The following is a 12156-nucleotide window of genomic DNA, read 5'->3' as shown; positions in this document are numbered from 1 at the left end:
AAACTTTCTTTACATGTAGAATCAGTTCAATCCCAAACTCAAAGGCAGTGTTGGTACTGTAACCCCAAACAGATTTCCACTTCCCAGGCTTGGAGAACAAGAAAAAAATAATTAGCTTTCTCAAGTTCAACTTCACGATTAATATGCAATAAATTCTGAGGAAGAATGGTCCTGGTACAAATGTTTTTTTTTTGGAAAAGCTGCCATGTACGTGTAGGGTAGGCAGACATGCACAAAGCAGATTGTCGGGGTTCTTGTGTCTGGTAAGAAATTTCTCACTACATTGCCGTTCAGTTGGCCGGATTATTTTTTGTCTTCCTAACAGGATATGCATGAGCCTACATGTTTTCTGATCCCCACATGTTTGTACACGTTCTGAAAGATACTGTATATCACAGGACATTATTGTCAACTGGGCTGCCGAGGAGAGATAAAACAGAGCTCAACAAGCCTCAGCTTGCTCTTTTGGGGTGACTCAATCCCACCTGGGAAAGCCGCACCGCCTTCACCCCCAAACCACATGACCCCGTAACCTCAGAACCTCCAAACCATAGCACGATTCCATCCCAATTCCTGTTGTTCTGCGAGGGACGGAAACAGCCGCCTGGACACAGGAAGATCCAGGGAAAACGAAAACCCCTTGGTCACACCAGAACCGGGACGGTGATAAAAAGTTTAAGGTCAAAATGCACAGAATTAATTAAGGTTTGTTGAAATTCAGAGGTACGGTACTGCACACACACCAGGATACACGTACATGTACACTGTACACCCCTACGCACACGCAGGCCTATATTGTGTGCATTAATTCATTTATACATGTACAGTACGCACAGTCAAACTCTCCATGCCATCTCCCCACACACTGTAAATGTACAGTACGGTATCCGCCTTGAGCAGAAGCACCCCCTCATCGGTTGAAACAAAGCCATGCTGGTCAGGAGTTTTTGTTTAGTTGTCAGTGATGTGCACACATCGTAGGCATCTCATAGTCGTTTGCGAACCAGCCATAAAGTGAAGTTCCTAACTTCCTATCAAACTCCAAAGGAGCCTCCGTTGCTTGGAAAATCGTGCCCTCTCTTGGTTCAGCTCAGGGCCTGCGCGTAGAATTGTATTTTTGCCTGCTGGGGGCTGGTAAAACTGGTATGGCTGGCCATTATTAATGTACATGTGTGTATCAATTTAAATCAACAGAATATCTGACAGACTGCCAAAAAAATATGCAGCTTTCACACCACTGAATACTAAAACACTACAAAATACATGAACAAAATTCAACATATTATGACCCTCGTTCAAGGGGACATGCACCAGTAGCAGCAATCAATTAGTTTCAATACAAACCTTCAAAATGCAGTTTTGTCTAAGTTAACCTTGCTTCCAACTTTTGTTTCACTATTTCAAAGGGTCTTTTTCTGTCGTTTTGGTTTTTGTGCTACTGAATACAGGTAAAAACAGTGGTATTTACCGGTATGAACAAAACTGTGATACAGTGTCGTGACAAGCCATTTTTTCCCCAAGTTAATTGCTGATTATTGTATGGGGGTGGTACATGTTCATCTTTTCCAGCTGTGCAAAGAAGTTTCTTTCATTTCAGATCATGTAAATGAACCGGCATGAAGTACCGTGAACAATGAATGATACAACGCCTCAAGATCGCTGCATGGGGCATGCCCCTGCCGGCCTGGCTCTACAATGCATAGTCAACCAGGCAGCTTGCTTAAATGCGTTCGCCAGCCCACAATCAAAAGGGTCAGCATTGAACAGGTGTTCTTTTCAACTGATTATGAGCGGAAACTCAAAAAGTCTGTGTTTATTATTTTTAACAAACGTTTATCACAAAGTCAAATTGAGTCCAAGTCAAGTAGCAAGTCGTGTTTCTTTCAAGTCAAGTCCTAAGTCATTTTTCCCAAGTAAAGTCAAGTCTCAAGTCAAAAAATCGCCACTTGAGTCAGAGTCAGTAACTCCTGTGATGCCATCCCAGGACAAAACCTTCAAATGGCACTAGTTTGTACACGAAAAAGTCCTGCATCGTAGACTTTGCTGGACTTAATTTTCTCTTCCCTGCCCACTTATTGTCATTCACATTACATGCATACCGGTAGCAATAAGCAAGTCCACGAGTCCATCCCTTTCTCAGAAATGTTTTCACTGAGTAAATTCTGGCTTCACAATTTGAACAGAATTACTCATGCACTGAACAATGTTGTCCCCAGATGACACCACACAGCGACAATGCCCTCCAGGAAAGTTGTCTAGGAAAGCATTAATAATTTGAAGTGTTTATAAAACTGCACTTTTCAATGTACATGTACAAATAGGACGGTTACTAGTACATTGAAGAATACAAAGTTACCGTTCTTTTATGAGGAAAAAATCCACTGCAGCTACACTTTAAAAGTAAACCCGCAAAAGGTTCATTTTTGAGGTAGAATCTGACCCAAGCAAGGGAGATATTTCTGTATATTCTAGACACCTGTCCGATTCAATTCAATAACATTGAATTGTGGAGGCAACATCTTCACAGCTGAAGCTTTTGGTACAATCGTACGGGTAGTGAATAGGAGACATTGTCTAAAGGGGCTCTATGATCTTCTCAGCTGAACTCCTGCTGATGCACTTTGTTCAGGTTCACTTGGGCCACTGCCAATGCCATACTGGTACCTGGGACTCAAGCAGTGTTCAGGTTCATGTGGACCACTGCCACTGGTACTCATTAGACCATACTGGTACCTGGGACTCAAGCAGTGTTCAGGTTCATGTGGACCACTGCCACTGGTACTCATTAGACCATACTGGTACCTGAGACTCAAGCAGTGTTCAGGTTCATGTGGACCACTGCCACTGGTACTCATTAGACCATACTGGGACCTGGGACTCAAGCAGTGTTCAGGTTCATGTGGACCACTGCCACTGGTACTCATTAGACCATACTGGTACCTGAGACTCAAGCAGTGTTCAGGTTCATGTGGACCACTGCCACTGGTACTCATTAGACCATACTGGGACCTGGGACTCAAGCAGTGTTCAGGTTCATGTGGACCACTGCCACTGGTACTCATTAGACCATACTGGTACCTGAGACTCAATGAACTGATTACTCTCAAGATAATCTGTTGGCATAATGTCATCTTAAACAGTGGAGTGGCTGTCATCTCATCACACAGTCAGTGATTACCCCTTTTAGTTTAACAGTAACACTGAATTCTGGGATCAGGGATTATCAGTTAACAGAGCTTTGTTCCTCATAATACAAAGTCAAGGACCTCTTGGTGTATGTGAATGGCGCTTTTGTTGAATGAGTTTGTACAGTGTTACATGTACATGTAGGTGCTTGATTGTACTTGGGTCTGGTGAGCCATTGACTGTGTGCAAGGACTGGGAAAATACGGTAGCTCTGAACGTGGCCTACTGATGACAGCCACCGTGTGGACACTGCACGCAACAAACGCTAGGGGTCAGTCACCAATGTATACCTGTACAGCATACCCTGGTAGGCTACCAGTGACCAATGGGTCAGCTTGTGAGTCCGATGCCTCATAATTTTGATGCCTCATTAAGTCCGAAAAGCATTTTAAAAAGCCAATAAGTCTGACGCCTCCTAGGTCCGACACCTCATAAGTCCGACAAATGCGTTTGAAAGTTGCAACGGTTTTATCGGCCCACGGCATACCGGTAGATCCATCACCTCAAAAAATCCGACGTCTCGAAAGTCCGACATTTGATTTGACGCTCGTTACGAGCGTGTGAAGACGGCGCTAGGAACAAGACCGGTTCCTGACAGCAAACATGTAGGCACGGTACATGTACATTAGACCAGCTGTACATGTACATACTGTACAAATGCACAAATACATTTGTACATGTTTGATACATGTACATCAACATGTACGGGTACCTGTGCTGTGGACTTCCGGGGGTAGGTCAGATTTTCAAAGCAAGAATTATTTTCTTTCCACTTTCACACTGTAACAAAAGAGGGCGCCCTTACCTGTACAGATATCCTTCGTATAGGTTACTGGACCATGTCCAGCGACGCCTTGCTAGTACTGCGGCAACATCCACCATCGTTCCGGTGTATATTTATCCCAGAGTTGCACAGGTGGGTTTACTTCATGTATTCCACAGAGTTGTCAGCAACGAGTGACCGATGCAACAGGCCCATGAACCTGACTGGGCAGTTGACACTCATGGGCAGAACACCATGAAGTGACAGGATGGCCCATTTGGACTGGACGTAATGTAATCCATTTATAATAAATGCTGGCTTTAAGCAGGGTTTCCTTTGAGTCTCAATGGCCGAGTCGACTTCCTCTGATGCACAATCATCCAGGTTGTCTCCGACAAAGTGTATGCAGACATAGAGCACCTGTAGACATCAATTATCTTGATGAAGACGGTAGACAACAGCTGAAGATGAGCAATGGTGAGGCAGAGTTCTCTAGATCAGAATCCAGCTGACAGCTTGCAGGGATCATTCTGAGAGTTTGTCATACAGGAACATTAGCCATTGGACCAACACTGAATGATCTGGTTTCTGTTTTTAGCAAAGAGACACGCCCACTGAGCAACAGCCACGCCCTGTCGGGCAAATAATACACCCAAGGGAACACTTATCAGACAAGGAAACTATGATCCGTGATCCCACTGTAAAAGTACAATGTAAGCACTGCGCACTACACTGAACACGTACATGTACATGTAGGGTACATGTCACATACAAATCTTCGGCATTTCTAAATTCATTTCAAATGTGAGTTACATGTATTAAATCCTTACAGCAGGTGATCAAGCCTCCTACTGTACAATATACACATTGAAGTCATCAAGTTGAACTCCACCATTTTGGCGGTAATTTCTTTCTGGCAAGAAGTTATACCTCTGCACAGTGTGCAGACATGTTAGTATGGTGAATAGCTGAATTTCACAGGGCAAAATACTAAATAAAACCACAGAAAAAAAAAAGAGTGACAAGTTCATTGAATACATGTACCAGTATGTGCACAATGTAACACCTGACCGTACCGGGTACGGTCGGGTATGAGGCATGTACATGTATCAGAACGGTTCACCCGGAGGATCACAAATGAGCCGGCCATCCACTAACAGCCTGGCTGGCACCATACACACTTAAACCACTGTCTCTCCAAGTCCAACATGAGTAGACATCAATACAGCCCCCAGGATTTGCCTGCACAGGATCTCAAGGTGTGGAACAGGAGCTGGGATACCCTAGGTAACAGACTCAAGCATCGTGCCATGTGAAGCAGGTTCTACTTCTCAATAAGTGGGCATGGTGCCAACTAAGATATCACCCAATTCTGAGTAATGGAATTTAAGGGAGAATTAATGTACCTGTAGGCCGTATGTCACATGGCCATATTAAGAAAGTGTACTGTGCTAGGGTCAACGTGGAAATGCAAACTGTCCACTCATGAACATTACTCAGATGGAGATAACTTCCGTGTATTGTATTACATGTATATGCATACTAGTACATTGTATGCACATTGATACATACAGGCACATACTGGAAAAGTGGTCTGCAGTTGACAGCAATGTTTGATAGTCTGACCAGCTGATGTACATGTACATATGTATACCATTGTACAAGAACAGTCATATTGGTACATGTACATGTACGTACAATGTACATACATGTATGTACATGAACTACAGACATCCTCCTTGGCTACGGCGCTACAATGTACATGTACCGTACATGTACGTGTATATACATGAACGTGTAGCTTCTGACAAGAGGGCTTACCGCTAGTGTAGAACCCTGTTTTTATTATTATCTTTTATTACATGTATTTCAACATTGAGACCAAACACTGGTACAATGTACGTGTATCATACTGGTACCTGCGCAGCATAAACCGCTGCATAGTCTTCACGACGTGCCTTGGTTCTCATGGGTAACCAAACAGTGCTCGCTACAGAAACTGCATGGATCCATCCAAAAAAGTAGAGTATCATGAAGAAACTGGAAAAATCCATAAGTTTCCACATTTAATCTATGAAGGAACTGCTCATCTGGCCCGAGCCAGGCTGACTGCTAGATGACCCACAAAAATACATACATACAGGCACAGTACAGGTTAGCCAAAGAGTTGCTGACACCAGATAAAGATTACTCTATGCGCCGATGTCGAACCATGTTTCAAGTTATAACCTGCCCAGAAAAAAACAACTTCTCAACTGAAATGCAACAATATTCTCTCACATAAAACTGGCAACATGCCCATTTATTTTTTTTTTTTAGCCAACCTACCAGAACAGATACCGGGTAAGTGGAAGAGACACATTCTGATATTACTTCTGTCAGAGGGGGGGGGGGTTCAAGGAATGCGTAGTACAAACATCCAAACACTGTGGCCAAAGATAATGTCCCCTCCATTCATCAAGGAGGGCAGGAGGTTCACCGGGAGGACATCATACTTTTTCCTTGCACCAGTTCAATGCAGGAGGGGGTTATGAATGAACAGCTGGGTGGGCCTGTCTGGGGAAATGAAGAGGTCATAGTGAGGTGGGAGGGATGGAGGTTAAGTGCCTTGAATGAAGACTAAACCAAACAAACACTGCCACAGTCAATGAACCGCAGCCCTGATGACGAATTTATTGCACCTCTTTCCAGTAAAAACGTTCCTGGAAGAAATCTTTCCACAGCTGTGTTGAAGAATCGTGATACATGTATACAAAAAGGTAAATGTTCTGATGTTTCAACTTTTTAACCCCAAACTCCTTGGGTGTGTTGGCTTGGAACCTTTTCGGAAATTCTCACATGCATTCGGACAAAAAATTGGACAAGAGCGTTCTAAAAGATACAGACCATGACTCTTGATAGCTGGATCCTAACCCTAACCCCCTAGGCCTTTTTACTAGGAAGCATCCTCAATCCTCCAAAATATCTTGAAAGTTTTACTTGGAGGTGTGCCTCAATCCTTCAAAATCCTCCGGCAATTCCTCAAGATTATGTTGAAGCAGTACTAACGGCATTCTTGAGCAGTGTGGTTGATTCAAAAGAAACATCAGGCCGAAATTATGCATGACTGAACAAGAACATCGCAAGGTCTAATCCCGACCTTCACTCATGGCATCCTTTGCAATCAGCCATGAACTTTTTCCATTCATCCTCAATCCTCCAAAATCTAGCAACAGCATTGAACACTCGTCTCAAGTCTGAAGCCTCCTGAATCCAACAGAACCTACAAAGTGTGCAGCCTCCTGAATTCAATGGAACCTGCTCAGTGAAGCGTGAAGCCTGCTGGAATCCAATAAATGGCAGTTGGAACAACTGTCATTCAAAGTGATGGGGCCATCTGTGAGCCAATCATGTGCACCAACCACTAAAGGACCTGCCCGAAGTCAGGGGCCATCCAATAGAAGCAGTGCATCCAATGAATCCTACTGTACATGTACAGCACATACATAGCCACACCTCCATTAAGAAAGAATCCAACAGAACTTGCCCACTTGTAAAACAAATCTCTCCCTCTCCCGAAATCAATTATAATCCATTTTAAATACAGAATTGAATTCATTGCTTATGACTCTTTGCATCTGATGGTTTGCAATTTCTACCTGGTACAATTTTATGAAGCTCATAATCAGTTGATTACAGTACATGCACATCAACAACATCCTTGAAGTAGTTGGCAATTTGGCCAAAGCAAAATCTTCCCGCATACATGTACATGTGGCTCAGGTTACAATAAACACAACCATATTTTGAACCTCATTTGCATGATAAAGAGAAAGTGGTGCCAAAATACACAAGCAGAACAATAAATGTGAACTCTGACCCACACCCAACACAGGCAACAAAAGTCAGCCAACAGCAATCAGTTTCCTGAAACAATGCAAGCCAAAGTGGACACTGAATCTGGCAGAGGGGTTCCTGCTGGGGATGTGCCATGGGAAAGCGACAGAAATCACGCCATCGCTTCCTGTCACTGCTGTTTCTCCGTTGGCATCCTGGACATACATAGTACCTCCTTGGTGTACTGTTCATGCACAGTACAACAGAGCTCTAGATTGAACAAAGAGCATCTGATTTACAGTAATCACGATATACATTTACTGGCATTTTTGCCATTTTCCTCATGCCAGTACAAAGTCATGCACGTGAAGATCAGAAGAAAGGAGCATGTGCGGCATGTGTACATGGGTCAATCTATAAATCTGGGGTCCAGTTATTTGCGTGTGTCTCTGTCACATCTAACGCGTGCTTTTGCGAGCTTAGTTCAGACATTCTTTAATTTCCAAATTGCCTACCAAAAAAAACAAACCTGGTCACATGTAACAGAGAAACAGAAACATCACATTTTTAGTTTGAACTCTGGATTTATAGAACGGCTCACACATACATGTACAACAAATGTGTACATGCATGTAGACTACACATAGTACACATAGCAAATGACAGCACTTGTACATATACACAGGTCCCAAAGGTGTAGGGGGAGAGAAAGAGGGTGCAGGGATGACAGCAGAGCCACCTGACTACCCCACCTCCAAATTGATTTTCCCAAAACTAATACATGTACACTGTAGTATCGGGTATGCACTTAATGTACATGTATTAATCCATGTACATGGCACCAGCCTGTATAATACACATAGGCAGTGGAGTAACTGATATACCGGTAGTTACGATCAAAAGTATCCGCTCCGCGCGGAACAAAAGAGGACGGTTTTTTGGTACTCACGGCATAGGTGGGTCATGAGGCGCGCAAGTATACATGTACATGCATGCGCGTTTGACGCGGAGCATGCCGAGTACATGTAACTACATGTAATTGATTCCGGCCTGTATGGTCTTTGCGTACACGCAGAATGCGTGCAAGGACCCACACACCAGTTTGTAACCACCTGTCTTTCTTTCGCCGATTGGGGGTGCGCTAAAAGTATTTAAGACTCTTCTGATTTTCACTTATCATTATTTTGTGTATCCGATCGGTCAACACAATCAGCTACAATGAAACTGAAAATGAATGTACATGTAGATAATATAAATAATCAGCTCTAAAAAGAGGAATATACATGCTTGGTACCTGTATGCCTACACATGTATGTACCAATGCAACGAAAAAGTCTTAAACTTGTAGTAAAATACGATCAGTCCAAGTGTACCAGTACCCGTAAACTTTTTGTAACTTCAGGGTTGGCACTTTCAATATTAAAATGCATTTGTTGATAAACCCTAATGCCATTTATGCTTGTAGTGCTCTGGGGACAGGTGCCTAGCCTCAGGTGAGCGGTCATAATCAGTAGGTTTGTTTAATGGCAACAACGACTTCCCGAATAATCTTCCACTGACTCTGGAACTTCCTGCATGTGAGCCAAGATTGTAAATACCCCCACCCACCTTGAGATGTACCTGTATCTGGTTGTAGAAATAAAAGGCGTGGCGTGACTGTTAGGGTACAAGGACAGAAAGAAATTGATTTTGCCTGATGGAAATATTTTGTCACGTATACCGGTGGCGTAGCCGAGGTTCTCACCGTAGCGAAGCATGTGGAGTTAAATGGATTGGTTGGGGGCCGCAAGTCAAGTTTTTCTGTTTGTTTTGCAACTTTCCAGTGAGGTGACTGGTAGCGCCAAGTTTATATACGTGGGGTAGCATCCCAAGCAAAGGGGGTGTCATTCGATGGGGGATGGGATGTCCCCTCCCTAACCTTAATAAACTGGGTATCACATCATTTTGTCCCCCTGCCCTTTTGCAGACTGTAAATAAGAAATGTAGGGGAAGTATGCCTGCGTTGGATTCACAATTCAGATTTTAAAAAATACCGCCACCGGGTACAGATAAAAGTACTTCATTCTACAGAGTGTAATGACCTGGAGCCTACCACTGTTTCATAGACCTTCTTAGAACAGAAATTTAACAAGCCCTAAAGTTAGCATACAACATGTCAAGCATCGCTGTCCTGCATGGCAACTGGTGGGCAGTATTTGTTTAGCAGCCTTAGGAAACTGGGCTCGGCTTTCGCTGAGTAAATTCTACTTTCTGCACTTTGATTGGAATTTTCTGGAAAAAACTTCCAAAGGTTAGTTCATAACTTTGTATATGTAGCATCGGGATTTCTGCTGGTAGTTGAAACATCAAAAAAGTTCAACTTGACATTAAAAAAGAAAGAAATTTGCCTGTTTTTCCCCCTTAAATGTTGCTCTGACCAACTCTGTGGTTGCTGACTCATTTTCTCAATTCTAAAGACTAACCAAATGAATCTGTTGCAAAAACAGTTTCTGGCAACTTCTGGATCAGTTGAAGTTTGCACAACTTATCAAATTCGTGATCAGCTTTCAATTTCAATTCCTGGTACCTGATGAAAAAAGCAGCTCTTTTCCTCCCACAGTCCAGCCAACAAAACAAAAAAACTAAATCCATGCAAATATTTCCAATTTATATGGAGAGAGTGCCTTCTGGCCACACACCGATTTACATGTACATATGCACACGTGTACCACTACACATGTCTGCCTGTACTTTGCATGTACACCCCATGAATAGTTTTGTGGCCACAGAGGCCAATGAAACGTCAAATTACTGCACAACCTCCATTCACCTTTTGCAACACAATGAGCATCAATTCACCTCCGGAGGGTGGACTAGTGTCACCTGATAGGCTTCTATTGGTAAAATGGCATAATGGAGTTGAAGGAGCCTGGGAAAAACAGCTTTTTAAAGCAACCACGGAGTGAACCACGACAATCTTTTTCTGACTGACAAGGAAAATTTAAAAAGTGGAAAAATGGTTGGGTTTTTTTTTTGGAGATAAAAAACAAACATTATGGCCAATTTCATGGCTCTGAAAAGTTCACCTGCACGGATATTGCTGGCAAAGGAAACCCTGTCAACTTCATGGAAAAAATGAAGCAATAACACTGGCAAAGAGCACAGGAAATTCACAGACAGAGTTGAAATTTTCAGGCAAAGGACACAAAACTTTCGGCCCTTGTTAAATTACATATATATACATGTTTCAATTTGTACATACTGGTATACAAAAAGGTCAGCAACTTTTCCAGCTCTTACGAAACGTTGTTGGGAACCTTAGAATGCTCCATAAAAATTAGCCCATTCATTAAATACTGGCATCTCAAATTCAAGAATCAGAAAAAAAATGCCCCCCAAAAACTTTGTCCTTATTGTGTCTACCGGCTAAAGCAAATGTCCCTATTTTATTCTAAACAGCAACGAGTACCACGCGTACATATCCAATGGCCTCTCTCGTTTGGAGGTTTAGCCCTTCAATATTCTGAACTGCTGCTTTAAGGAGTACTGTGATACAAAGTTTGGCCAACACAGCCAAAGCGGTCTTGTAAGTTCTACTCATGCGTGTCACATTGCAAGGGACCAAGCTCATTTACCTGCTGAAGTGTCCCGCTCAATTACCCTAACAACTTGTAGACTGCTGTTTACCCAGCATCCACAAAAAAGTTTACACGAACGGTACACATGTAAACCACTAGACCAAAGCTTTAAGCTCAGTGCTGAGAATACAGAAAATACATTGTACAAGTGCATTCATGGCAAAATAAGTTTTAGAACTGGCCAGAAGGCCTCACAGAGTACCTAAAATGCAGTAGTGACGGATTCTCAGTGGTACACACCTCTAGTATTCGTGTACATGCAGTACATACATATTGTATGCTTACCAGAGGGTGCCGGAAATGATGCAAAGCATAGAGTGATATAAACTCATATCCAATCACGGCTATGTTCCGCACTGTACACATGTACATACATGTATATGACTTCAGCCTATTGTACCTTAACATGTGGGTAATTCCAGAAATTAGGGGTTAAAAATGTGACATTTTTGTGTCCCTGTTACATGTGATCTTTAAAGTTATTTGACATGGAAATATCACCGGAATTGATTTCAAACTATTACAATTTGTTTGGCAGGTAATTTGCATTAATTCACCACTCTTGGAAATTAGAAAATGTGTTCTGAACTTACAAAATCATATGTCAGATGTGACAGGGACACACAAAAAATGGACCCCTAATTTCTGGAATTACCCATGGACTGGTACGGTTATGTATTGCCTGTCTTTCTAAACTTCAGTGGACACATTTACCCAAAACACAAGGATGTCTGTATGCCAGAGGCTACACAAATGTACAGATGAGAATACTTG

General features: G+C 42.6%; 1 protein-coding gene across 7 annotated transcripts in view; it reads right to left on the bottom strand.

Annotated features, from left to right (window-relative positions):
• LOC110988800 (uncharacterized) overlaps positions 1-12156 on the bottom strand; it is a 61461-nt gene that overhangs the window by 31492 nt on the left and 17813 nt on the right. The window contains exon 2 of one of the 7 annotated variants that reach the window (XM_087142003.1): positions 3992-4479. The exons of 4 other annotated variants lie outside the window; for them this stretch is intronic. In XM_087142003.1, the coding sequence (XP_086998129.1) occupies positions 3992-4068 (77 nt within the window). In that variant the 5' untranslated portion in view covers positions 4069-4479. Of the gene's footprint in view, positions 1-3991; positions 6258-12156 lie in introns of those variants that run through there. 2 more of the 7 variants (XM_022252645.2, XM_087142004.1) reach the window with 2 other exon arrangements.

Source organism: Acanthaster planci, linkage group LG10 (genome assembly GCF_054643075.1).
Source record: "Acanthaster planci isolate LZ-2023a linkage group LG10, COTS_SCS, whole genome shotgun sequence".
NCBI classification, from domain to species: Eukaryota; Metazoa; Echinodermata; class Asteroidea; order Valvatida; family Acanthasteridae; genus Acanthaster; species Acanthaster planci.
Note: the sequence above shows the minus strand (reverse complement) of the source record. Positions and strands in the feature narration are given on the sequence as shown.